The sequence below is a fragment of the Cricetulus griseus genome, assembly GCF_003668045.3.
Source record: "Cricetulus griseus strain 17A/GY chromosome 1 unlocalized genomic scaffold, alternate assembly CriGri-PICRH-1.0 chr1_0, whole genome shotgun sequence".
Classification (NCBI taxonomy): Eukaryota; Metazoa; Chordata; class Mammalia; order Rodentia; family Cricetidae; genus Cricetulus; species Cricetulus griseus.
The window spans coordinates 248563923-248591312 of NW_023276806.1; the positions used below are offsets into that span (position 1 = coordinate 248563923).

The window sequence follows — 27390 nt, forward strand, 5'->3', positions numbered from 1 at the left end:
CCAGGCCAGAGAGATGGCTCAGGAGTTAGGAGTGTGAGTGCTGTGGAGAACCTGGCTTCCTTCAGGCTCCATGGATCCAATGTCCCCTTCTGGCATCTGTGAACATGTGCACAAGTTCATTAATTAAAATAAAATTCTGCCAGGCGTTGGTGGCGCACCCACCAGCACTCAGGGGCAGAGGCAGGCGGATCTCTGAGTTTAAGGCCAGTCTGGTCTCAAAAAACCGTGTGTGTGTGTGTGTGTGTGTGTGTGTGTGTGTGTGTGTGTGTGTGTGTGTGTGTACACATACATACATATATTATGGTTTTGGTGACGGTTTCTCTGTGTAGCCTCAGCTGTCCTGGAACTTGCTTTGTAGATCAGGCTGGCCTCAGACTCAGAGATCTGCCTCCTAAATGCTGGGATTAAAGGTGTGTGCCACCAACCCCTGCTAGAATACCTGTTTTTAAAAAGAGTCCACCCTCAATTAAGGTGAGATCCAGGGGCTGGTTCCTCTCTCCTTTGTATCTGTGGAGGTTGGGTGGACACGGAATTTCAGGAGTACGCTGGTCTCTCTGATGTGAGGTGGTGTTGTGTCTCTGGGAATTGCCACAGCAGCATTTAGGGAATCATGGGAATTTGGGTTCTTGGAAAGATGCAGTGATCTGAGGGTTGCACTGTGTGAGCGAGGAAGAGAGGCGGACATGGTCTGAGGCAGCTGGGACATAGAAGGCTATGCCATGGGGTGGAGATGCTGGAGCTGTGACCCCAGGTGGCCTAAAGTGTGTAGAAGATGGGTGAGGCAAGCAGGAGCCTCCAGGGAAATGGAGGCAAGGAATGCCCATGACTTCAGGCCACCCAGCTCATGACGCTTAGACAACTCTAGAATTCTAACCCAGTCTTGTCATGTTCACCTGGGACTTGTCGGGGTGGAGGGGTTCAAGGAACACACAAGAGGTGCCCTATCTAGCTGCCACCCTCCAGATGCTGTGTTTGTGGAGACGTTTCCAGCACGGCCACCATGTGAGGCAGGCTGCTCCTCCACCCATCCCCTTAATCACGGAACAGCAGCAAAAAGTATGGCAGGGGTTCCTACCACTTTGACTCCATGGCCGGGCACTGCTTGGAAGGGTCAGCATGGACAGGATCCAAGGCTGCAGCCAGCACTCGGGAAGTGAGACCCCACTTGCAGACTCTATTCACAGTCTGGTTCTGAACACAGCAGCTGCCAGGTCTCAAGGACTGTGCGGCAGGGTCAAGATCCACAGTACAGATCAGCTGATAGCCAAAGGTGGCTGGGGGTCAAGCAGCTGCAAGCAGAGCCTGTGATCAGGCCAGTACTGGGGCCTCCCTTCAGTTTGGATGGCACCCAGCAGAGTGTGGCACTGGGGCCTCCAACTGTGTCTTCCGGTTTTCTCTGTGGTGCTCACACCTGTAAAGTCAGCCCTCTAGCAGTGGGGCAAGTATGCGTAGGTGCCTGCCTACCCTCTGTCAAGGTGGGCTCTCATAATCTTGGTGAGGGCTGGACCCACGGGACCTGAGAAGGAATTCTGTGGTGTGACCCCTGCTAGCAGCTGGGCGGGTGTGGGGGAACATCCCACAGGCCTTAGTCCTGAGCTCTGCCCGGGTGGTGGGAGTTACTGTATCCCCTGGGAAGGCCCTCAGGGCCAGTGTCCACATGCATTTGCTCTTGTCAAGGTGGCCAGCTTAGCCTGGGGATCAGGGACAAGTGGTTTAACTGTAGATCAGTGGTTCTCAACCCTCCTAATGCCATGCCCCTTTAATACAGTCACTCATGTTGTGGTGACCCTGAACCATAAAAGCATTTCATTGCTACTTCATAACTGTAATTTTTCTGCTGTTAGGAACTGTAATGTAAATATCTGTTATATGACCCACAGGTTTCAAACCACTGCTTCAGATGCAGTATGGCTTCCGAGGGCCTATCCTTATGGGCAGCCCCAAAGAGAGCAGTGGCACATCCAGCCACGCTTCTGTTCATGTGTGCGCCATTCATTCCTCGCTCTCGTGTCTTCATCTGTGAGCTCGTTCACGCGCTCGATCCTTCATTCGCACGCTCATCACCCTTGCGTTTGCTCCTCAGCAGGTACAGGTTGGCATGTCTCTGTAGACAAGCTCTGTGTCTCAGAAAGCAGTGTGGCAGGTTCAGGGCACACTGATTGGCTGTAGGAAGAAGGACTTATGGGTACAGGCCAGGACCTCATCACCCCAGGGTCACCCTCTGTCCTGACTGTGTACTGGAAATACTCAGGACTCTGGAAGCCCTTTTTCTCACAGGGTTTAAACCAGAAGGGTGCAGGGTGGATGGATGGCCAGGGACAGGCCTTTGAGTTGTGCCATCCCCATGGCATCACACAGGCACAGCCATACTGCCAGCCCATCTGGGTTCTTGTTGGAGGTCAGTCTTGTGGACTGAGTGACCACCAGCATGGGTGACTTCAGTGTCCAGTGTCCAGCTTCCTCAGAGGTCAAGCTACTGACAGGTGACCTTGAAGCCCCATGTACATGGTGACACTCCTTAAAAACTATTTGTTTAGTGTGGTGGTGACACACAACTTTAATCCCAATATTCAGAAGGAAGAAGCAGGTGGATCTTTGTGAGTTTGAGGACAGCCAGGGCTACACAGTGAAACCCTGTTTCAAAAATAAAATAAAATAAAATAAAATAAAAAATTAGAATAAGAAGAAAGAAAGAAAACCAAACCCTGATAGGATTTGGAGGGCACCTCACTATCTTCAGTCTCTCGTGACACCAGGGTTTTGAGTTATTTGTTGCACAGTTGGCCCGTTTGTGGTCATTCTCAGGCTCTCTGGTGGCTCAGCATATTGCTGTCAGGCTGTGAGTTTCTTCTTGGTGCTGTAATTGTTGCCCTGAAGGGGAGCTGTGGGGCTTCCCATTGCCAAGGAGAGACCTTGGTCTTACCATTGTTCACATTCACACTACCAGGTGTCCCCCATGGAGGTTAAACTAATAGAGAAAGCTTCTGCTGTTCTACTGAGTTGCCTCAAAGTCCCCTGCTTCAAATAACTGTTAGAGTCTCATGTAGTTGAGACTAGTCGTCCTGGCTAGAGTCATCTGAGGTGGGGCCTCAGCTGAGAAATTGCCTCCTAAACTCTGGCTGTGGACAAGCCTGTGGGACATTTTCTTAATTAGTGATGGATGAGGGAGGGCCCAGCCCATTGTGGGAGATTCTGTCCCTAGCCTGGTGGTCCTGGGTTCTATAAGAAAGCAGGCTGAGCTGGGCGTTGTGGCGCACGCTTTTAATCCCAGCACTCAGGAGGCAGAGGCAAGCGGATCTCTGTGAGTTTGAGGCTGGCCTGGTCTCCAGAGCAAGTGCCAGGATAGGCTCCAAAGCCACAGAGAAACCTTGTCTCAAAAAAACAACAAAAAAAAAAGAAAGAAAGAAAGAAAGAAAGAAAGAAAGAAAGAAAGAAAGAAAGAAAGAAAAAGAAAAAAAGAAAGCAGGCTGAGAAAGCCAAGAAAGCCAGGGGAAGGAAGCCAGTAAGCAGCTCCCCTCCATGGCCTCTGCATCAGCTCCTGCCCTGTGTGAGTTCCTGTCCTGACTGCCTTCCATGATGAACAGTGCTGTGGAAGTGTAGGCCAAATAAACCCTTTCCTCCCCAGTTTGCCTTTGGTCATGACTTCTCATCACAGCAGTAGAAACCCCTATGATACTGATCTTGTCCTCCTGCCCTTCCTGCCTCCGCCTCCCGAGTGCTGGAATGACAGGTGCACACCCCATACCCTGCCACAGTGGTACCCTGATGGAGAGGATATGCTGAAGGCCTCCAAGTCACCTAGGAACAAGGGACATAGGGCCTGACTGCCCTGGGGGTAGTGGAGTCCCCACAACACTAGCCTAGATACAGGGTGGTGGCAGCAAGGCCCAGGGTGCTGAGCAAGGCGGGCAGGCTTGGGCACTGCAGGAGAGCAAGGCTTGTGCAGGGTGGGCTCAGGAGCCCCTAGTGTCCTACTGGTCAGACCTGGTTCTGAGGTTCATTCCCAAATGCCAGGCTTCCTTTACCCCCAGACATTATCACATCAGACAATGGCCCTGATATGTTCTGCCCTGGTGCCTAGTCTCCAGGAAACTGGCTCTGTCATTCCATGGAGTGCCATTTCTGTCACCACAGGGGCTGGAAGAGCACAGACCTGTCTGTGGGACTCACACTAGGATGTGGGAAACTGAGTCTCAGACAGATGGGGAACCTAAGGAGTGTGACCCAGGAGGTCAGGAGAGACACAGCCCTGGACAAGGTGGGCAATAGGAGCTACACCGGCCTCACCCCAGGAAGCACCCCTATTGTGGCTTGTCTCTTTCTTCTTCTTCTTCTTCTTCTTCTTCTTCTTCTTCTTCTTCTTCTTCTTCTTCTTCTTCTTCTTCTTCTTCTTCTCCTCCTCCTCCTCCTCCTCCTCCTCCTCCTCCTCCCTCCTCCTCCTCCTCCATGCTTTTCGAGCCAGGGTTTCTCTGTATTGTTTTGGAAGCTGTCCTGGAACTCGCTCTGTAGACCAGGCTGGCCTCGAACTTACAGAGATCCTCCTGCCTCTGCCTCCCGGGTGCTAGGATTAAAGGTGTGTGCCACTGGCTGGGTGGGGGGCTTTGGAGAGATGGCTCAGTGGTTAAAAGCACTGATTGCTCTTCCAGAGGTCTCAGGTTCAATTGCGGAGTGTTGATGGCGCATGCCTTTAATCCCAGCACTCGGGAGGCAGAGGCAAGAGGATCTCTGTGAGTTCGAAGCCAGCCTGGTCTACAGAGCGAGATCCAGTCCAGGACAGGCTTCAAAGCAATACAAAGAAACCCTTTCTCGAAAAACCAAAAAAGGTGTATGTCACCACTGCCTGGTACTTGTTTCATAATTTTAATTACACTTACTTGTGTGGGTGGAGTCCCACACAAAGTTTTGTGGAGGTCAGAGGACAACTTGTGGGAGTCAGTTCTCCCTGGGACCCAAGGAATGAACTTAGCAGCAATCGCCTTTTCTTGCTGAGCCATCTTGTCAGCCCCTTTCCGTATTTCAGCCTCTGGGAAGAATTCAGTCGGGAGCTGTGGGTGGGACCAGCTGTTGTCCACTGAGAACACAGGTACTTCCAGTACAGACCCAACAGAGGCACCAAGAACCAGGCCCGTTCATCTTCCTCCACTGAGGCCCACAGGAAACAGCTGTTCACCTGGGCGAGGTGCTTGGCCCAGTGTGCAGCCAGTTGGAGTTTGCTTCCCTCAGCCATGTCCAACCTCCCCAGGAAGCAGGGCTGGCGTGGGAGAGGGGCAGGAAGTTGGGTTGCCAGTTGTTTGTGAGAAAACTGAGAATCAGCCCCTGTTGTGTACAGCCACAGGCGCAGCCAGAGCACACGGCGTTTTCGCTTTCCCGAGTGCCTGGCCAGTCACTGGGGGAGATGTGCCGTGCCCCCTCAGTGAAACACTTGCCCTAGTCCCCTACGATTCACAGAGGCCATCTCCCCATTCCTGAGCAGGGCTAGAGACCAGCAGGTGGACCACTCAGATGTGTAACTGTACCTGTTTCCTCAGGGCCATCAGGAGCTGGGGGGCTTATGCAGAACCCTAGTGCTCAGGCGAGGGCTACAGGATCAGGCAGCCTCACGGCCCTGTGGGTCTTGGGACACACATTACATCGGTAACCAGTTTCCCACCATTGAAAGAAGCTTCCCAGTGGCTAGCATATTTGATGTGTGTGTGTGTGTGTGTGTGTGTGTGTGTATTATTTATTTATTTAATTTTATGTGCATTGGCATCAGAGCCCCTGGAACTGGAGTTACAGACAGTTGTGAGCTGCCATGTGGGTGCCGGGAATTGAACCTGGGTCCTCTGGATGAGCAGTTGGTGCTCTTAACCACTGAGCCATCTCTCCAGTCTCATATCTGTGGTTTCTAGCTAGGCTTTCCCAGGGCTCTCAGAAGAGTGAGCCAGGTAGCTATCCTGCAGTTCACGGTCAGGGGCTTCTTCAGGGAGGACTGTCCACAGTAGGTTCTGCCTGTTTCAGAGTCTCAGTCACAGGGTCCCCATAGTCCTTCAGCCCCACCGCCTGAACCTTCTGGGTGTCTGGGTACTCTGTGGGGGCTCTCTTAGAACATGTCCCCTCCTGCATGGTGACAGCTGGTGGCTTTGCTTCTCCAGCTTCAACTGCAGAAGTCCCAGTACCTGCAGCTGGGCCCCAGCCGCGGCCAGTACTATGGTGGGTCCCTGCCCAATGTGAACCAGATTGGAAGTGGCAGCATGGATTTCTCCTTCCAGGTGAGCCTCCTGTACTCTGGGTGCTTCCCCTCTGCCAGGTGACACTCCACGCCTTTCTGTCTCAACTTGTCCCATTCTGGACCCCCTTCAGCCACAGACTTCAGGGACAGCTGGGTGACCCACAGGCTGAGCCGTTTTCCAACTGCTTCTCTTATATCCCAGGGCCTGGAGGAGGTGGGATGGCCTAGCCGGGTTCCCTGAGCTCCACAGACTCCTGGAATCAACCCCCACCCCCACCCCGCTGCTCACAGTACTCAGCAGCTGCTGCACCTGCCAGCAGGATTTGAGACTTCGGAAGAGCTCTGGGCCTTGGGGGCTTGGCTCCAGCAGCCTCACTGCTCTGCAGTTCTCAGAAGGAAGCCCCTGCCGCCTGACCCCACTTGTCTGCAGACGGTTCTTGGCAGAGCCGCACACCCGACATGGCTCCCTCAGGCCACGGGCCGCTGTCAAAATAATGTAGATAAGGGCTAGCTCTTCTCCCCAGACCCCAGTGTTCAGGAGAAGTGCGAGGAGGAGGCCGGTGCAGACAGGGCCCTCCAGCCATCAAACACAGTGCTACCAGGGTCTGGGAACAACCACGTCCCCAAGAGCTGGCAGGCTCCACAGTCATGACCGATAGTGCGGCCACTGGGGTAGGCAGCCTGTACCTGGCTATGCTCAGGGCTGCTAGCTCCATTCTGGGGGACCTCAGCCTGTGGAGTTCCAGGGCTTGGCATACTGAAGTCACTGGCTTTCTGGGGCAGGTGACCTCCATTTTCTCTTCCTTCCAGCTCTTCCTCCCTCCACTCAAGCACCTTCACTTAACCCTGCTTGGTCACCACAGTGCACTTCTCAGTCCGAGGGCACAAAGGACCCTACTGGGCCCACATTTGCCGGAGGTACACATGCTCACTGGACAGTTCAGGGTGTTGGTTCTTTGCATTTTCCGTGCAGTGGATGTTGGGGGCTACCCCTGGACACAGCTTAGTGTCTCTGGTAACGGTGCCCCAGGCTGAGGCAGTCCTTGCCCAGCAGCAGCCCGTAATACCTTGACACGTATGTGGGCATTGGGTATACCACACACTGTGGCTCTCCAGGAGGTGCCCCTTCCATCTACCTACCTGAAGCAAATCTGCTCAGTGCCCCCATCTTGGGAAGTGTGTATGGGTGCCGCTCAAAGCCCCCCAGGACTCTTGGGGTCCTTCTTGGGTAGATGCCATGTGCACATGCCCTGACCTGGGGTCTGTTGCAGCAGAGTCCAAGCATGTGTCCTAAGCTGCATGGTCTAAGCCCCAAAGCATGCACATTCCCAAGTGCTGCATCCCAAATAGGGCTGGAGAGCTGGGAGGAGCCTGGGGAAGTGGGTGGGGTCTAGGGGACTAGTGGCCTGTGCAGGATGGGTCTTGGATACTGTTGGGGCAGAGAGCTGGGAGGGGCCTGATGTGTGGGGGCATTTCTGGCCTAGAGAGATGGATGGCAGCTGCCTCAGTTTCCCTTGGGCTTATAGATGTCTCAAAGAGATGACTGGTCCCTTCTTTCCCCAGGCCCTGGTGGTGAGGTTCATAGTCATCTTTGGGGCTCACTCCCTTTCCATGGGGAAAGGTATAGAAAAGTCCTATACCAGCAAGCTCTTTTTCTGGGTAACAGAGAGATTTGGCAGTGGCCACTCAGCCAGCCCTGAAGGCAGACACACAGAAAGAAGTGGGCAGTCCATTCCAGCCACCACCAGCAGGAATCCTGCTTGAATATCAGAATGGCTTTTATTTTCTGCCTGGGGACAGAAAGACCCAGGGCCCAGGGAGCCAGGCAGTCATGGGCACAAGACATGTCCTGGGCTGGCACAGGCAGCTGAGTTCACCCTAACATGGTGACAGGCTTCTGGCAGCCTTGGGGACTCTGAGGCTTGCCTGGAGCCTTGTGCCAGCCCAGGTGTGGGTAAGCATCCCCAGCCAGCCAGGCCACAGCCCCGGAAGGCGCCTGTACTTGGCTCCCTGTGGTGCCTGGCTGAGATGCTGGGGGTGGGAGCAGGAGAGGGGGGCCCACGGCTCAATCCAGAGCAGTTCTGGGCTCTGCCTCAATCCTCTTGGGAGCAAGTGCTAGGCCAGGTGGGCCCCGCAGCAGCTCTGGGCTTGAAGCCCTGGGGGCCTCTCTTGGCAGGACCCTCCAGAGATGACGTAGGTGGGGACAGGAGGCCGGCCAGGCCTGGGAGAGAGGGTGGAGGCCTGTCTGCACCTGGCCAGCTGGGGAGAGCTACCCCTGGCACCCAGGCAAAGCTTGTACCGCCCAGTCTGGCCTGAACATGCAGGCTGCACTACATGCTTCCTGCCCTTCCTGGGACATCACTGCCAGCGTTGCCCCAGCCTCATGGTTCAGCTAGAGCTTGGGCTGCCAGAGAAGCCTGTGGAGTAGAGTTTGAGTGCACAGCTAGGGGAACTTCAGGCCTCAGCCAGTGACCTGGGTTTGGGTCTCCCCTCCCCTTTCTTAATCCCCATTCCTGACCCATCCTTCTCTCCAGACACCATTTCAGTCCTCAGGCCTGGACACGAGTCGGACCACACGGCATCATGGGCTTGTGGACAGAGTATATCGTGAGAGGGGTAGACTTGGCTCCCCGCACCGCCGGCCCCTGTCAGTTGACAAGCATGGGCGACAGATATCCTTTTTGCAGAGGCTGTATGTGGGATTGGGAGGGAACAGGGGAACAGACACACAAATTGGGGAAATCTGGGGGTCGGCCTGGAGATAAGCAGTGCACTGGAGTCAGAGGTGGGGTCAGTGGGACCAGGAGAAGAGTTAAGAAGAGTGACTCCAAACTACAGAAGACGGGGCCACAAGGAGAGATCAGCAGTGCTGTCTTCAGGGGCTACAGGAAGTGGAAGGTCTCTGGTTAAGGCTGCAGACAGAGCCAAGCCCAGATGGACACAAGAGTGACTCCACACATACAGTCGGCCTCTGTTACTAAGGGTGGACACCTGCCAGGGTCCTCTTCCTAACTTGGCTGCCTCAGTGAGAGCCCCATCCCAGAGTGGCTTTAGGTTACTCTTGCCCCTGCTCCCAACTCTGCAAGATGGAGCTGTCTGCCTGTTCCCTGCTTCTTGCTTCTGAGCCTTTGGTGCTGGGAGCCGCCTCAGTTGAAGAGGTCAGTTGAATTTGGCCTCCCTGAGGCATCTGGGCCCCAGTGTGAAGCCTAAGCTCCTCTTGGAATGGTTTGGAGGGTGGTGCTGAATTGTAGGTGAAGGGTTCTAGCCCTCCTGGGAGCCCCTGCACCAGCAGCTGCTTCCAGACAGGCAGGAAACACCCCTTGCCCTCCTGGCCAGCTGTCTGCAGGCCACTCCCAGCAGCTCCCAGCAGCCTGGGCCCACAGCCTGAACATCAGGGTTCGTGTGCTGTGACCACAGCTTGTGGGCACAGGAGGGATCAGAACCCACTTCGAGGTTCCCTTAACCCGTACACGCTGACAGCTGCCCCTACAGCACCGTGTACCTCTCGCCACCTGCGGACACCAGCTGGAGGAGGTCAGTGCCAGGGCCACCTGACTCCTGGAGGAAGCGGTGTAGACATTTGTTATAGTTGTGTGTGGATGCAGGGCACAGACACTGGAAACTGTCCATGTGAGCCAGATGCTTCCAAAGGGCTCCAGATACCAACTCTCTGCATGAGAGCATGGCTTCAGGAGCCTTCAAAGCCCCACTTCTCTCCCAGCTCCTCCTCCTCTCCTCCTCCTGCTCCTTCTCCTTCCTCCTCTGGCTCCTCCTGTTTTTCCCTCCTCTTCCAGCTCTTCCTCCTCCTCCTTTCTTCTCTCTCTCTCTTCTATATTTCTTTTTGTTTGCTTTTTGAGACAGGGTTTCTCTGTGTAGCCCTGGCTGTCCTGGAACTCACTCTGTAGACCAGGCTGGCCTTGAACTCACAGAGATCCACCTGCCTCTGCCTCCCGAGTGCTGGGATTAAAGGCGTGCGCCACCACTGCATGGCTTATATTACTTATTTGTTTTCAGAATTGAATAGTCAGTAGTGTATCTTGCTTGTTTTGTTTTTATTTTGTTCTCTTAATGAGAAAGCCTCTCACTCTGTAGCCCAGAGTGCCTACAAATTACCAGGCTAACAAGGTCCTCCGCCTCCTGAGTGGCAGCAACAGAGTGCACCACCAAGCCTAGCAGTTTCCTCCATGAAAGGCGTGCCACGCCTGAGGACCCTGCTTCTATCGCCAGCACCACAAAAGGAAGCTGTGGGAATTGCTGCTTATTGGTATTTGCTGGATGTGGTGGTCCCCATCTGTCATCCCAGCATGTGGGGGCAGATGCAGGCAGATCTCTGTGAGCCCCAGGCCATTCAGGACTGCAAAGTGAGACCCTGTCTTAGAACAAGGGACTGCAGACAAAGCTCAGCCACCAAAGGACCCGGGGTTTGAGTCCCAGCACCACGTGCTGGCTCCCAGGAACCTGTAACTCCAGCTCCAGGGGATCTGGTCTCCAAAGGAACTACATGCACACACATTCACATAAAATAAATCTTGGGCACAAAAGCAACAAAATAACTGCACACGGTATGAGCATCAAATGCAGTGCCCTGTCACCTGGATCGCTGGCATCTCGGGAGGATGTGAAGGTTCTGTGCCAAGGCTGCACTATTGTATCAGAGGGCTGCTGCTGAGATCTGAATTACATGGCTCAGAGCCCTGTAGATTTCGGTTCACAGATAGTGGTGATACTTAGTAGCATACCCTAAGGGAGGGTATTGGGGACTTAGGCCAACTCTAGATTTCCTGTGTAGCTGGGAATGAACTTTAACCCTGCCCTCTAGCCTTAGCCACTGAAGTAGCAGGCCTGTGTCCCAACAAGCCCCTTATGTGGTGCCTCCTGAATACCGGGAGAGCACTCGGCCACTGAGTTGTGACCCAGGTCCTTTTCTGTTTTGTTTAGAGGCAGAGTCTCTCTCTGTAGCTCTGGCTGTCCTGGAACTCGCTCTGTAGACCAGACTGGCCTCAAACTCACAGAGATCCTCCTGCCTCAGCCTCCCAAGTGCTAGGACTAAAGGTGTGCGTTACCATACCTGGCTTTGTGGGGGGAGAGCACAGGTGCCAAGGAGGTCACAGGTCAGTTTGAGCAGCTCTCTTCTACCACGTGGGTCCTAGGGCTAACACTTAGGTCATCAGACTTGGCAGCAAGCACTCTTACCTTTTGCGCTCTCTTGCTGGCCCGATTTTTTTCAAACATAGTTTCTCACTGTGCTCCTCAGGCAGGCCTCACACTTCTGTGTGTGAGCAACCTTTCTGTCTTCACTGGGGCCATCCCTGGCTAACACTCTCTTAAAACAAACCAGGCTGGGATGGGGCTATGGAGTGCTTAGTGTTCAGTTGGTTGAATGCTCACTTAGCATGCATAAAGTCTGGATTCCATCTCAGCTCCATATAAAACTGCTGTGGAGAGACGGTAGCTAAGAACTTGGGCTGTTCTTCCAAAGGACCCAGGTCAGTTCCCAGCCTCCACATGGTGCCTCACAGCTGTCTGTAACTCCAGTTCCTGGGGATCTATCTGATGCCCTTTTCTGTCCTCCATGAACAGCAGGCTTGCACATGGTGCACAGGCAGAATACCTGTACACAAAAAATAAATCCAGCTGGGCGGTGGTGGTGCACACCTTTAATCCCAGCACTTGGGATGCAGAAGTAGGTAGATCTCTGTGAGTTCAAGGCCAGCCCGGACTACAGAGAAAATTCCAGGACAGGCTCCAAAGCTACCAAGAAACCTTGTCTCAAAAAACAAAACAAATATATAATATTACAATTTTAAAATGTCACAATTCTTTAAAAAGAAAAACAAACTGGGCATGGAAAGCTGGGTGGCAACTCACAAGGCCCTGAGTTCAAATCCTGTAACTCACATGGATTCAAACAGAGTAACACACATCTGAAATCCTAACATACTTAAAGAGATAGGCTGGGCAGCCTGGGGTATACAGGAGGGTCCTAAGGAGGCCAGACTAAAAAGACCCCTTGTCACAGAAGGCTGGCCCCACATGCCTGCCATACCATGTGATCATAGCACTCTGAAGGGAGACGCAGGAGGATCAAAGGCTCCACGGCAGCTATACAGTGAGTTTGAGGCTAGCCTGGGCTTCATCTCATAGAAACAGTCCTAGGCTGTAGTTGTTTTCATGTCCATTCTACCCATAATAAAATTGAGCCCAGAGATGTCCAGGCAGACCTATGACCACACAGCTGGTAGAATGACCCACACCGGCTGCCTGTGGGGCGGGTCCTGGACCCTTGTAGGGACTAAGGCTGTATCTAACATGGATAGATCAAGGCTGAGCCTGAGTGTCACCATCTCTCTATCCCCAGGACCAACTCTGACTCTGCCCTGCACCAGAGCACAATGACACCCACCCAGGCAGAATCCTTCTCAGGCGGGTCCCAGGACGCACACCAGAAGAGAGGTATGCCAGGCACCCAAACAACCGGCCTCAGGTGGCCCCCATGTCCCATGAGGTCACCAGACCGTAGTGGACTAATACTTAGAGGAAGAATCAGAGCAGGACAGATGGTGTTAGGGAATCTTGCTCAGGTGCGACTACTGGAGCTAGGTGTTGAAGAATGCATCGGTGTTTTGTAGGAACCATACCTGGGCAGTGAGTGCTGGCTGTATTCTGGGCCTGTGTATGTGTGTGTATTTCTGCTCTCAGTGCTGGCTCCTGGCTCCAGCCACCGTCTCGGCTTCTCTGTGCAATGCAGCCAGCTGACAGCCCTTGTGCAGGGCTCTCTTGTTGACACTAGGCTCTCCGTCACCGAGTCAGTAAAACCCCTAAGCTTGCTGTTAGGGCAGTGTAGTCCTCGTGGCCCTGAGGTGACTCTGCTGTGTGGTCACATATCCCTGACCTTTCTCTTCCCCCAGTGTTACTGCTTGCTGTCCCAGGCATGGAGGACACCAGGTCCGAGACAGACAAAACCCTTTCTAAGCAGTCATGGGACTCAAAGAAGGTAAGAACTGCTGGATGGGCCAACGTTTTTTCAAACCCAGCCTGGAAACAAATGGCTAGGTGGCACGTTGAGGTGGCTCCACCATCGCCAAGGTGGGACTCTTTTTTGGCTTGACCAGCACCCAAGTTTTGACATCAACAGCAGGCCTGTCAAACTGCCTAGAAACAGCTCAAGGATTTAACATCTTATGGCTGGTCACAGTGGTGAAAAGGACAGACACTTATCCCAGCTGGGACCCAGCATTTGGTGCCCAGGCCCAGGCAGGAGCCGTAGAACAAGCAAGGCCTTTCTTCAGAATACAGAGCAAAAGCAGGACTGGTGAGGGCTCTGCAGGCAAAGGTGCTGGCCACCAAGCCTGGTGACCTAGTTCCATCCCCAGGAGCCACATGAGAGAAGGAGAGGACCAACTCTCTCAAGTTGTCCTCTGACCTCCATACGCCTGTAATGGCCGAAGCATGCCAAGACCCTTCACAAGCACACACACACAAATAATAAATGTTAAAAAAAAAGAAAAGAAAGGCACAGACAGAGAGGTATCTCCATGGTTCTTGCAGAGGACTCAGGGCTGGTTCCCAGTACCCAGAAGGATCAGTGCCCTCTTCTGACTTCATGAGCACCAAGCACATGTTCATACATGCAAGCAAAATACGCATTAAGAAAGCCACCACCGCCCAGCATTCTTTTTCTTTCAAAGTAAAAGGATGACTGGGGTGTGGCTCAGGGGTAGTATGTTTGCCTAGCATGTATGGATTACATTCCCAACACTGAAGAAAGAAATAATTTGGCTGGGTGTAGTGTTACACACTTTTAATCCCAGCAAGGTAGCAGAGGCAGGTGGATTTTGAGTCCAGATAGGTCTACATAGAGAGTTTCAGGACAGCCAGGGCTACACAGAGAAACCTTGTCTCAAACCAAAACCTAAATAAACAAAAAGAAAAAAATTTCTGACCATCCAAACAACTGTAAACTCTTGTAGGCTCAGTTCAGAAGCAGGGTGGGTGTGGCCTGTCACACAGCTGATCTCACCTCATCTCAGCACTCTGAGGCTGAGACAGGAGTTTGCAACCAGCCTAGGCTACATGAGTTTGCCAAAATAAAAATATAGAAACAGAATGAATGTATGTTCAGAGACCTCGGGTGCTTTGCATGCAGCTAAGAAAGTGAGCATGCAGCTAAGAAAGCCGTTAGGGTTTCTGAGTCCATAGAGCACTTGTCTTTCTTTTTCTTAATTACATTTTTAAAATGTATGTGAGTATGTATGTGTGTGTGTGTTCACAAGCATGTACTTGTATGTGTGTGCCCTGGTATGCGTGTGGAGGAAAGAGGACAACTTTAGGAGTTGGGTCTCTCCTGCCATGTGGGTCCTGGGAATCGAACTCAAACCATCAGCCTGTGGTGGCAAGCTCTTTTACTGCTTGAGCCATATTGCTGGCCCAGAAACCATTTCCAAATCTTCCCCAGCCAGAGGCCCATAAAATAGCCAATCTGTGGCCTGCCTGCCCTGCATCCTCTGGTCTGCGCTCTAGCCTGCAGCGCTGGCTCCCAGAGGACCAGGACCTCACATCCCACAGGCAGCCAGGAGTCCCCATTGCTGCACCTAGAGCTCAGCTTGGGGCTTTGGCAAAGACCCTGGCTGTGCCCACACAGAAGAGCAGCTCCAGGATCCAGGAGAGTGTGAGAAGTCCCCTCCCCATAGACCTGCTATAGCTCCTGGTTCTGCCCTGGGCTCCTCCAAGCCACGCCTGCACCGCATGGTTGCTGACCCTGGGCAGGGGAAGGCAAGAGCGGAAGGGCTCACACATGGGCAGCCGTGCCTGCCACCGCCATCTGCTCTGTTCTCTTTCAGACGGGTTCCAGACCCAAGTCCTGCGAGGTTCCTGGAATCAAGTAAGTCTGGCCCCCACACCCTTCTGTTACCAGGACTTTTCCATCTCCAAGCCTGTACCTTCTGGCAGGGGAGAAAGTGAGCATGCCACCAGTCACTTGATGCCCCCTGTCCCTGTGGACAGCCAGGGGTGCTGTCAAATTCACAGCTCACTGAGGGATGGTCTTTTGTAACCACTGACCCTGTCAGTTCTTTCCTGTCCCACTGCAGTTGTCCTGGGTGGCACGGCTGGCCAGCTAGTCACTGTCCCAGACCTCACATCCTGTCCTCATCTGCCTCCCCAGCATCTTCCCATCTGCAGAGCAGGAGAGCACGGCAGCCCTGATCCCCGCTACCCACAACACAGGGGGTTCCCTCCCTGACCTCACCAACACCCATTTTCCCTCCCCACTCCCGACGCCGCTGGACCCCGAGGAGCCCGCCTTCCCCGCTCTCACCAGCTCCAGCAGCACTGGCAGCCTGGCCCATCTTGGCGTCAGCAGCACTGGTCAGGGTAAGACCCCATGCTGCCCGTACCCCACGGCAGCATGCACTGAAGTGAGGGGTTCATGGGACTGTGTCTGGTGTGGCACAACTGTCCCCAGAGCCCCGTAGGGCACAGCCAGTAGCAAGGTGATCATTGCCTTCAGGAACCAAGAAGTGGCTTTAGGGCTGTGCCGTCCAGTGCCCAGCTTCAGGGAAGGGCTGGGAGCCAGCAGGGAACCCTAACCCTTTGACTTTGTTTGCCAGTGACATGTGGACTTGGTCCTACCAAGCTCACCTTTTTTTTCTTTTTAGTATTTTATGTGTGTGTTTTGCCCACATGTATGACTGTACACATGTATGACTGTACACTGTATGTGCACAGTACTTTCTGAGGACAGAAGAGGGCGCTGCTTCCTTGGATCTGGAGTCACAGGTGTTTGTGAGCCACCATGTGCATGCTGGGAGCTGAACCTGGCTCCTCCAGCAGCCCGGGCTCTAACCACTGGGGAATCCATTGCTCAAGGCCACCCTCACCTTTGGAAAGTTTTTTTTCTCCCCTTGGCTGTTCCATGCCCCAGCTTCTCCTTGCCCATCCCCTGGCTCCCAGTTTGACACAACACTGCTTCTCCTGGCTACTGTGAGTGCGTCCTACTAATTAAAGGCATGACCTCTCAGCCCTGCCATGAGGCTGAACTTGCTCTGCTCCTTCTCCTGCCCCTTGTCCCTACCCCACTCCATGGAAGCTGAGCCTATATCCCCTCTTCTGACTCTCTCCCAGCCCTGACCTCATGGATGCTCCTGTTCACTCCAGAGTCTTTGCACAAGCTGCCTGGGTATGGCAACTCCCTCTTCTGGTCACTCGCTCACTCACACTGCCCCAGCTAGCACCTTCTGTTCCTCTATAGCCTCCTCAGTGTGGCCCAGTGAGCCCCAAGCTGTCAGTGCTGTGGGTTACAACATGGTTAGGGAAGGTAGTGGGGTGCAGGGCGGGTCGGGGTGCGCAGGTCTGTGTGGAGCCTCTCTACAGACCTGGGGTAGGGCTGCTAAAAAGCACTGACTCCTGAGGCAGGATTGATGGGTGAGTTGAGACCAGGGACCTCCATGCTTGTCATTGATATCAGCACATCAGGGAATGGCAGGAGGGATGGTGCCAGTGAGCCTGGGTGTTTTTATTTCCTGAGATTGAGAAGGAGGGTCTTGTGTCTGCTCCATAGATGCTAAAGACGGAACTGTGCCAGCCAGCACTTTACCACTAAGCCATGCATACCACCTCCCTGGCCCCTTTCCTAGGCTTTAGGTGAACAGATGGGGCCAGAACTCGCAAGTGGGCCTGGTCTGAGGACATGCAGGCTGTTTTCATAGCCTGGTCACGTGCCTGTCAGTGTCCAGCATCGAGGCCCAAGGTACAGGGAGGGTCCAGGTGTTGAGAAGCAGGGGCCTTCCTTGGCCCTGCACAGAGGCTGCCACACCCAAACCTTTGTCTTCTCTCCTCTGCCTCCTGCTCCAGGGCTCCCCACCAGCTACTGCAATTACAATGTAAACAAGCACAGGAAAACAGTTTATGTGACATTGCTGTTGGGCCACTGTGATGGCCGACCCTACCCTAGTAATATGTGCGGTGTGTGGTTATGAGCCAACCACTCCCCTAAACAGGGACTTCATTTTATTGGTACCTTTTTGATCAAGACACAGACAATCCCCACCTCCGCACCACACAGCCTGATTGAGGGGGGAGCTAGGGGAACATGGCCCCTCCCCCACCCTGTCTGATGGCCAGTGCACAGGCTGACCCAGTGTCCACTGCTGGCTATACTTTAGAGGCCTGCAGGGCTTACATGCCGGAGCCAGGCCACTGCCACCTGGACAGCCCTCCCTGCCCTGCCCTCCCCTGCCCAGACTTCCCCTCCAGCTGGCTCCACTCCATAGGTGATCCAGGCCAACAGGGTGCTCATGTGGTTTGCCTGCCCATCTGGCCTCTCTGGGTGTGGTGGTGCTTAGGCAAGGATTAAAAATGCCTTTGTGTTTATGATCAGAAGGGCAGGGGCTAAACACACCAGCTGGCAGTGTGATTCCTGCAGCCCACAATGTATGTGTGTGTGTGTGTGTGTGTGTGTGTGTGTGTGTGTGTGTGTGTGTGTGTGTGTGTGCGCGCGCGCGCGCGCGCGTGCACAAACATGCCTGGTGCCTGCTGAAGCTAGAAGAGGGTTTTGGGTCCTTAACAAGAGCAGCAAGTATTCTTTTGGGGTGGGGGGAATCAAGACAGGGTTTCTCTGTAACTTTGGAGCCTGTCCTGGAACTCACTCTATAGACCAGGCTGTCCTGGAACCCACCTGCCTCTGCTGGGATTAAAAGAGTGCCCACCAAAGCAAGCGTCCTTATCCACGGAGACATCTCCAGCCCCACCTCACTCCCACTTATTTTGTTGTTTTGTTTTTGGAGACAGGGTTTCATGTCGCCCATGCTGAACTAGAGCTTGCTATGTAGTCAGATGTGACCTCCTGCCTCCATCTCCCAAGGGTGAGGTGTCAGGGACTGAAACAGAACGGTGTATGTTCTAGGCATGCACTCTACCAGCTGAGGTCCAATCTCTTACCAGTCAAGTCCCAGCCTTCCACATCTACTTATTTGTTTAAATTATCTTTAGATTCATTTTATGTGTGTGAGTATTTTGCCTGTATACATGTCTGTGTACCATGTATGTGCCTGGTGTTCTAGGAGGTCAGAAGAGGCTGTAGGATCCCTGAGACTAGAGTTACAGAGAGTTATGAGCCCATGTGGGTGCTGGGAACTGAACCTAGGTCCTCTACAAGAGCAGCCAGTGCTTTTAAGCATTGAGCCTTCATCTCTGCAGTCCCTGCATCTACTTCTTACAGTGGCTGGGGGTCCTCACTGGCTCTGCATGTGCTCTGGATCTGAGCAGCAGGTGGCTCTCAGCCCTGACAGATACAAGAGGGGCTGTCACTCAGAGGCAAAGCAGCAGCCCAGAGTCCTGGCCCTAAGGGAGCTGAGTGCCGCCTCCTAGACAGTGCTCCAGCTCTGCCACTGAAGCAGAGGAGCCATCCCCACCCACCCCAGTGCTGGGTAGGAGCAGAGCCCACCAGGATCTGAGGGGAAGTGCAGGCTGCCCCACAAGAGCCTGGCCCCGGGCACGAAGGCTTTTTGCCCTTTCATCTCCCCTGGGCATGCTGGGTGTGTTCCCATCCACCCAGCTTCAGAGAAAGGTGGATCAGGAGTCAGAGCAGGCCGGCCCCGGATCTCCTGGTGACGCAGGCACTCTCACCTGGCCCTGATGGTGCCAAGTCCTTCCTATGCTTACACCGCTGGGACCTCGCCTTGACTGCCTAAGGGTGATGTTAACATCTGCTGGCCCCTGATGAGGAAGGAGTCTGCTGTGAACATGGGGCAGGTGTCAAGTGCAGGCCCTCAGGGTTCCCCTGTCATCAAAGAGGCCTGTTGCCTGCTTGGCTTGGTGCCCAGGATGAGGCAGCAGGCCGCCACTCTGCCCTTAGTGCCTCCACATTCAGGGATCAGAGCCCTCAAGGCAGGAAGGGATAAGGGAAGGGGCAGGAGGCCTGCAGAGCCCCTGGCAGGTGCGGGCGTGTCACCCCGGGGGCAGGACTGGGGCAGTGGGAAGAAACCTGGTTTCAGTTCAGGCAGCCTTGGTAGGGGGGGAGCTCATCACCCTGAAGGTGCCAAAGAAGGGTGTGGATGCAGGTCACTAGGGCGTTAAGTGCGCCTTAGCGGGAACGAGCATGTTTAGGGAGGGCCCTCAGGATGGAGTTGCCTGAGTCAAGCCGGAAAGGGAGATGGGCTATGCTGACATAGCCCTGGGAGACGGCAAGAAGATTGCTCTGAGACTAAAGCCAGCCTGGGCCGCCTATTGAGTCCCAGGACAGCCCTGTGTTGAGCAGTAGTAACAGCATGGGAGCTTGAAGCCCATTTGGTGCAGTGCTTACAGAGTGTTGACTTGCCATGCACAAAGCTGGGCAAGCTAACTTATTCCTTCCGTCCCGGCACCCAGAGGCAGGAGGCTTGGAATTCAAGGTTGTTCTCACTACTCAGCCATCTTGAGACCAGCCTGAGCTACATAAAACCCTACCTCAAAAGAATAAGTTAAAATATAAACAGGAGCCAGGCGGTGGCAGCACATGCCTTTAATCCCAGCGCCTGAGAGACAGAGGCAGAGGCAGGCCTCAACCTGGTCTACAGAGTAAATTCCAGGGTAGCCAAGGATATACACAGAGAAATCCTGTTTTGAAAAACAAAACATACATACATACATACATACATATATGGGCTGGAGAGTTGGCTCAGTGATTAAGATCAGTTGCTGGTCTTTTTTTTTTTTGGTTTTTTGAGACAGGGTTTTTCTGTGTAGCCTTGGAGCCTATCCTGGCACTGGCTCTGGAGACCAGCCTAGCTTCGAACTCACAGAGATCCGCCTGCCTCTGCCTCCAGAGTGCTGGGATTAAATGTGTGTGCCACCAACGCCCGGCTAGCAGTTGCTGTTCTTACAGAGGACCCAGATTTAGTTCCCAGTACCTACATGGTGGCTCACAGCCATCCATAACTCCAGTTACAGGGGATCTAATGGCCTCTTTTGTCCTCCAGTCATTGAGCACGCACACGGTACACAGACATGCATTTGGACAAAACACACACATTAATAAACCTTAATAAATAAATATAGATATTCATCAATAGGGAAGGATATTATCTTCTATCGTGATGGCTGGGTAGGGGTACATGCCCACTCTCCCTGTCACCAGAGGGTTCCTAGCCTTCTATGGCTGACAACTCCCCTCTACCAGTGATGGGCAGCCCTTCCAGGAATGATGGCCAAGACCCCAAGATGGCTCCAGTTCGTTACATGCTGATTGGCAGGGCTGTAGGACACAGCTCTCTTCGGCTACTGAAGTCAAGAAGAAATCAGGCTGCTGGGCTGGAGACCCAGGGAGACCACTAATGGGACGTCCCTCCTCAGAGCCCCGTGGATTTGACCACATGCCGCACCCACTGGCTTCTCTCTGAGCAGCTGGGCTGTGCCCATGTGGGCGCCTCTCCTTAACCCCCTTCTTCCTTTACAGGTATGAACACTCCCAGCTCTTCTCCACAGCACCGGCCAGCAGTCATCAGCCCCCTGTCCCTGAGCTCAGAGACCAGGCGGCAGCAGACTCAGCAGGTGTCACCCACCCTGTCCCCATTGTCACCCATCACTCAGGTGAGGTGGGTGGGGAAGACAGGAATCCACCAGCCCCTCTTTTCCCCCTGGCCTGTAGGATCTGGATCTTGGTCCTGTTTGTACCAGTTTTATTTGTTTATTTTGTGTGTGTGTGTCTGTGTGTGTGTATGTGTGTCTCTGTGTGTGTGTTTGAGTGAGTTCATGTATACCATGCAAATCCAGGTTCCCTTGGAGACCAGAGGTGATTGTGAACCGCCGTGTAGGTGTGACAACTAAACCCAGGTCCTCTGTAAGAGCAGCTGTCATTCTAAGCTCCTAAGCCAACTTTCCAGCCCTGTTTGTGCTATTTTTCAAGAAAATTTCAGACAAATACTACACAAATCAATGGGTTGGTTGGTTGGTTGGTTTTGGCTTTTTGAGACAAGGTCTTTGTGTAGCCCTGGCTGTCCTGGAACTCACTCTGTAGACCAGGCTGACCTTGAATTCAGAGATCACCTGCCTCTGCCTCCTGAGTACGGGGATTAAAGGCGTGTGTCACCACTGCCCCACTGTGCCACTACCCCCAGGCACAACTCAGTGTTTGCATGGTACTTATTTTGGAGTGTTTTTGTTTGTTATTAAGCCAAGGTTCATGCCCCACTAAGGAGCCGACAGTTACCTTGACCTCACGACTCTCCTGTGTGGCCACTACCCGATACATTAGTGAACTTGGAGTAGTTTAGGGGCATCAGCAGGCATCAAGGTGACTAGGCAGAAACAGTAGCTCAGGCTGACTGAATCTAGAATGCCTCAGCCTCCCAAGTGCTGGGTGACAGGTCTGCACCCCCCTGCCCAGGGTCTGTCTCTGTTTACTTTTTATGCTCTGTTAGAAAATTTTGTTATTTCCTGCCTGGGTAAGGTCCACCCTCACTGAATATAGCCTCCATACTCTAGGGAGAACAGGCTGTGGGGATCAGACCCACAGTTCCTCCCTTGCCGCTTCCGCTACCAAGGCCCACTGCCTCATCCTCATCCTTGTCCTCTGCTGCAGGCCGTGGCCATGGACGCCCTGTCCCTGGAACAACAGCTGCCCTACGCCTTCTTCACCCAGGCTGGCTCCCAGCAGCCTCCCCCACAGCCCCAGCCACCGCCTCCACCTCCGCCTGTATCCCAACAGCAGCCACCACCCCCACAGGTGTCTGTGGGCCTCCCCCAGGGTGGCCCACTGCTGCCCAGTGCTAGCTTGACGCGGGGGCCCCAGCTGCCACCGCTCTCAGTCACTGTACCGTCCACTCTCCCCCAGTCTCCTGCAGAGAACTCCGGCCAGCCGCCAATGGGGATTGACACCACCTCGGTAAGCCTGAGAGGGGGTCCCTGGGCACTTGGTGGGGCTCACAGCTTGCACTGTTAAGCTGAGGCAGTTACAAGTGTATAGCTGGAGAAACAGAAGCACAAACAGGGTCACTAGTCCCAGACTCCACTCAAGATCACTCACAGCTGCCCTCTTGCCGAAGGGTCTAGGTTGCATGGTAAGGCTTGGAGGGGAGAGACTCTTGGGGTCCAGATTCAGGTTGAAGAGAGAGGTGCTGGACTGCACCCCTTTAGTCCTGACCTCTATGCCTTGCTGAGTATGGGGGTGACAGGTCCCATCCCTGTCCAACCACACGGCAGGGCCCATTTGGGAACACTGTGAGCTTTCCCCATTTTTCCATTTCAGCCCAGGCTGCTGACATGAATGTGGTGATCAGGTGTCCCAGCAACTAGGAGGCCATGCTGCCAAGTGGCTGTGAGCCTCAGAGGGAACCTGCCAGGGGGACCCAGATGGAAGTACCCAGGCAAGGACAGGGGTGGCACTGTTCTCCAGCTATATGAAGAGAATCAGCAGAGCCTGGCCCCATCCCAGGGACTGCTGGCCTCCAAGGACAGTGGACCTGGGCGGCCTTACAGCTCACGTGGATTCTCCATAGTCATCATTCCTTGCCTCACAATGGGACCTTGCTGGTCCCTCCTTCACCATATCCTCCCCATACCAAATCTGGAGTTGACTTCACCGCAGCCTGCTGACATAGGCCTCAGCAAGAGCGAGAGACCAGGAAAACTGTGTGGATGTATGCAGCCCCTGAGCTGCAGGGTGGTCAGAGTTCAGGCCCTACCCCTGCATAGCCTGGCTCAGAGGATGCTGGGCCCTGCTAATGCCTTGAGCAGGCAAGGAGGTAGTCGTTCCTCAGGTGTCAGAGGGTGTGACCTCGGCAGGCTGGTTCCTGTGGGCTGTGTGTCATGTGCTCGCCACAGTCTTTGTGTAGCCTGGTGTGTTGCACAGCAGGCCTGCTAGGATGTGTGGCTAAGGGTGATAGGGTCAAAAGCCCATCCCCAGCCTGCGGAGCTGGTGTTCCTGCCCAGTGTACAGGGTTGGGGTTTGAATGGACATATACATGTATGAATTCCAGCATACCTGCAGGCTGCATATAACAAGTGTGTAATGTGTGTGTACATGTGTCTAGGTGTGCAGGCATTGTATCAATGCATGATGAGCCGTGGGTACTTGTGAAGATGGCTGTGTCCGTGGATGTGCACACATATGTGTGTGTTCATGTAAGTGGTTCATGGTATGGTGTATGCAGCTGTGTTTGTGGGTGGAGTGTTTGTGTGGGAGTGTGGATGTAGGTGGGTAGTGTGTGCAAGTGTGTTTGTGGGTGTTCATGTGTGTTCATGAGTGGGATGTATATATTCACAAGTGGGTGGGGGTATTCATGAGTGGCGTTTGTTTGAATGTTCATGTGGTATGCTTATAGTCGTGTGCGGATTACAGTGTAGATATGCAAACGTGTCAGGTGGGTGTGCCCAATGCTGTTGGCTCTGAACAGGACCAGGGTTTTGCATCAGACAGGAGTCCCTGCTGTGGGCTTCAGGTGGGGCCTACAGCCCTCCATGCACCCTCAGGAAGCAACGTCAGTCAGATCCTCCACCTCCGAGCTCAAGGCAGACACCTGGATTCTCAGGAACCACTGACTACCTGCGTGGCATCCATTGTTGAGGGTCCAAGCATCGGCTGGGGTTTGTTGGGCCAGTGCAGAAGTCAGCAAACCCTGACCCATCTGTCATCACAGGCACCGGCTCTGCAGTACCGCACGAGCGCAGGCTCACCAGCCAACCAGTCTCCCACCTCTCCAGTCTCCAATCAAGGCTTCTCCCCTGGAAGTTCCCCACAAGTAAGGGCCCCTCCCCTGGACCTGGGCCACTTCACTTATCCCATGTGCCCAGTGCTCTCCTGTGCTGTCACCCGCCTCATGCCATCTGTCCTCTCCATCAGCCTAGGGCTGTGCACCCACCAAACAGGCCACCTGGGCCCAGGGGGCAAGACACAGGACAGAGCACAGAATTTAGTCACATCATTGATAACCAGAGCCCCAGATCTACCCATCACGTAGTTCATAGGTTCTCAGGATAACAGAACAGCCTCATAGTGTGGCTCAGAGGACCCTGGAGCCTGAAGCTCCAAGGCCTGTGAAGGTCAAGGAGTAGCCTATTGGGGCACAGTTGAGGTGACCAGCCAGTCTGTGGTGCTGTTCTGCCTCTGCCTCTGACTGTGTTGCATCCAGTTGTCAACACAGCAGACTGTAGGTAACCCTACTTGACTGGTGTGGACTTTGTTTTATTTGGGTTGTGCTTTTGTAGCGCAGGCTATCCCCTCATTCACTGTGTAGCCTAAATAGCCTCAAACTCTGAATCCTCCTGCCTCAGCCTCCCCAGTGCATCATTCTGAGTCATCATTCCAGATTTCTGCTGGCCTGGTGCAGATGAGCACCAGATCCCAGATGCCCTTGCCAGGCCCAGGTCTGACCCCTCCCCTGCTGTTCCACACTTAACTCAGGGATGAAGGTGTGGCTCAGTCTCATCAGGCCCACATTCTGTGCAGAACTCCTGTTAGGGGCTCACCATCCTGGGGCCACCCCACCCTAAAATGTCACCATACAGAAAGACTTTTATTGACCTTTGTAATGCCCCAGACCCTGGAATCTGCCCTCAAGCCCAGTACAGGGGCCAGCAGGCAGGCAGGAGGCCAGGCAGCCTTGCTTTGGGGGAACAAAAATGAGGATGAACGGTCCCTGGTAGTGGCTATCCATCTGCTTCAACGCTGTCCATCCAGGACAGAGGAGGAGTCCACAGAGCACACTTCTCTGAAAAAAATATGGGATGGTCTTTGTCCCAAAAAGAAGCAAGTTGTTCTAGTCCAGGCAGGCTCTCATCCTGTCTCATTCAGCTTGTGTGTCTGGAGTTTGTCATTTGCTGATACGGAAAAGGTGTCTCTTGCTGGTGAGGACAGGACTTGTGGTATTTGACTCCAGTGGGCAAGACCATGTCTGGCTTCCTCTTGGGTTCCCGTAGACCGTGTCCATTGGGCCTTGGCCATGTGCCTCTCACACCACTCTGAGCATGGTGTCATGTCTGTCCAGCCAGGTCGGGTCCCCTGCTAGAATTCAAGCCCCACCCCTGAGCACCCTGAGTTGCTTTCTTCAAGGGCAGCTTCACAAGGCTCTGGGAAAGAGTCAGCCACCATCTCAGAAGTACCTCCAGCACCCCAAAATAGCCCTGTCCTCCCTTGGATGAAACCTTGAGCTGCTGGTGTGAGGCTGTGGGGTCTTGAGCAGCAAGGTCTTATATGAGAGAGATCTGTCTCTCGGACTAGGTGAAGCTCATACTAAGCTGGGGGCCATGGACATGTCTAGAGTCTCACTGGGCGTCTGCACTGCATACCACATTCAGGAGTGCCTGGGGTCTGGTGGCTTCTTTGAGCCACTCCATCACGGAGGAGAAAATGGGTCCCCGTCTTCAGTGACCTGTCGGGCCTGTTATAGCTGTAACTCTAGCTGGACTTTTAGGTGCTTTGGGTGTGACTCAGCCACATTTATGGCCATCCATGCCTTTTTTTGTCCATGTCCTATCCTGCTCCAGGCCGTGTCCTCAGTGTAGCCTATAGGAGCTCCCTTCTGGCTTTCCCTAGCTCCTAAAGAGCCTCTGCCCTGCCTGTTCCTGAAAGCCCAGCTAGCCTTGGCTAAAAGGCAAGTGTGATAGGAATGTGCCCCCACAGAGCTCAGGGTCTCACAGGCTGGCAGCCCCAGGCAGTGATTTGTCCCTGTCTGTGTCCTGTACCCTGTGCTGTGTAGAGTGTGTCCTTTGCACTGTCTCCATATCTCCCCAAGAACATATATACCACATCCCAATCACAACATGTGCACACTGCCTCCAGAGGTCCTGGGAGTGGGTATTGTAAGGAGCAATCACCCCAGCATTGGGGCGTGTCCATAAGAATGCCAAGATAAATCCCAGTGATCTCCACCCTCTGCTAGGCCCCAGGGTCTCAGCCCACTGGGCTGTGGGAAGCATGGACTTTATCAACCCCCCTTCCCGGAACAGAGGCCCCACCCCCACCCCTGGGTCTCAGGCTGCAACCAAGGAGGCCTCTTTTCTGTCCACAGCACACGTCCACCCTGGGCAGCGTGTTTGGGGACGCATTCTATGAGCAGCAGATGACAGCCAGGCAGGCCAATGCGCTGTCCCGCCAGGTGAGCGGGTGCCCAGGCCTGTGGCCCTACCACGACAGGGCCAGGCCTCACGGGAACCTATGCACCATCCTAGGCTTCCCGCCCTGCTCACTGTCCTGCTGTCAGGCTGTGGGAGCAAAGGCCCTGGCAATGGTGACTTGACCACAGCTTCCTTGACCTCTGTGCAGCTTGCAGAGTGGAGTTGGAGGGCACAGGGGAGGAAGGCCAGGCTTCTTGAGCACCAGGCAGTAGCATAGTGGGGTTCTGCTGGGAGAAGAAGCCTGGGAGGATTTAGTGGTGGCCTTGAGTTTCATTTGCCTGTCCATCATCCACCCATCACCTCACCAGCAGGGCCATGGGTGTGAGGAATGACCTCGGGGGTGGGAGGAACTGTCGCTGTCCCTTGTCCTCATGGCCTCTCTTGGTCCCTTCATAGCTGGAACAGTTCAACATGATGGAGAATGCCATCAGCTCCAGCAGCCTGTACAGCCCAGGCTCTACACTCAACTACTCCCAGGCTGCCATGATGGGCCTGAGTGGGAGCCATGGAGGCCTGCAGGACCCGCAGCAGCTCAGCTACACAGGCCACGGCGGAATCCCCAATATCATCCTCACGGGTGAGGGTTACTCCAGGAGGCCTGGAGCCTGGGGGGCATGAAGAGTCTCCTCACAGACCACCCTGCCAGACAGGTGACAGGGATGAGGCTGGGTTCCTACATAGGATAGGGGACAGAGGAGCCAAACGGTCCCTGCATTCCACTGCAAGCATGATGAGGGTTCTACCCGTCAGGGTCTCCTCATACTGGACTCTGTCCCCACCTCGAGCCATCCCCTCAACTGTCTCATCACATACATGAATTCTTGTCCTCGTCTTCAGCCAGGGAGAGTCGTCACCCACAGGGTGGGTGTCCAGAGCCTTCTGTTAGGACCAAACTGGTCACATTTGAACCCATTATTCTCTGTCACTTGCTGGCAGAGCCCCACACCCATGTCCAGGGTACAGGCCTTTCCATCCTGGGAGAAGTGGCCACACCTCACTCCACAGCCCAGAACCCAGCTTCTCCAGGGGCTGCCCTAAGCCTCCCTCACCCATGACCCTCTTCTAATCTCTGAAGAAAGGATTGCTTTCTG

General features: G+C 54.1%; 1 protein-coding gene across 5 annotated transcripts in view; it reads left to right on the forward strand.

The window, feature by feature from the left end:
* Nucleotides 1-27390, forward strand: part of Crtc1 (CREB regulated transcription coactivator 1) — a 55471-nt gene that overhangs the window by 23547 nt on the left and 4534 nt on the right. The window contains exons 2-14 of one of the 5 annotated variants that reach the window (XM_027394689.1): nucleotides 6135-6251; nucleotides 8746-8883; nucleotides 9684-9745; nucleotides 12570-12664; nucleotides 13120-13205; nucleotides 15052-15092; nucleotides 15375-15583; nucleotides 20643-20776; nucleotides 21768-21911; nucleotides 22020-22070; nucleotides 23824-23925; nucleotides 26194-26280; nucleotides 26696-26876. In XM_027394689.1, coding sequence (XP_027250490.1) covers nucleotides 6135-6251; nucleotides 8746-8883; nucleotides 9684-9745; nucleotides 12570-12664; nucleotides 13120-13205; nucleotides 15052-15092; nucleotides 15375-15583; nucleotides 20643-20776; nucleotides 21768-21911; nucleotides 22020-22070; nucleotides 23824-23925; nucleotides 26194-26280; nucleotides 26696-26876 — 1447 coding nt within the window. Of the gene's footprint in view, nucleotides 1-1880; nucleotides 2087-6134; nucleotides 6252-8745; nucleotides 8884-9683; nucleotides 9746-12569; nucleotides 12665-13119; nucleotides 13206-15051; nucleotides 15093-15374; nucleotides 15584-20642; nucleotides 20777-21767; nucleotides 22071-23823; nucleotides 23926-26193; nucleotides 26281-26695; nucleotides 26877-27390 lie in introns of all 5 variants that reach the window. The other 4 variants (XM_027394691.2, XM_027394687.1, XM_027394688.2 and 1 more) reach the window with 4 other exon arrangements.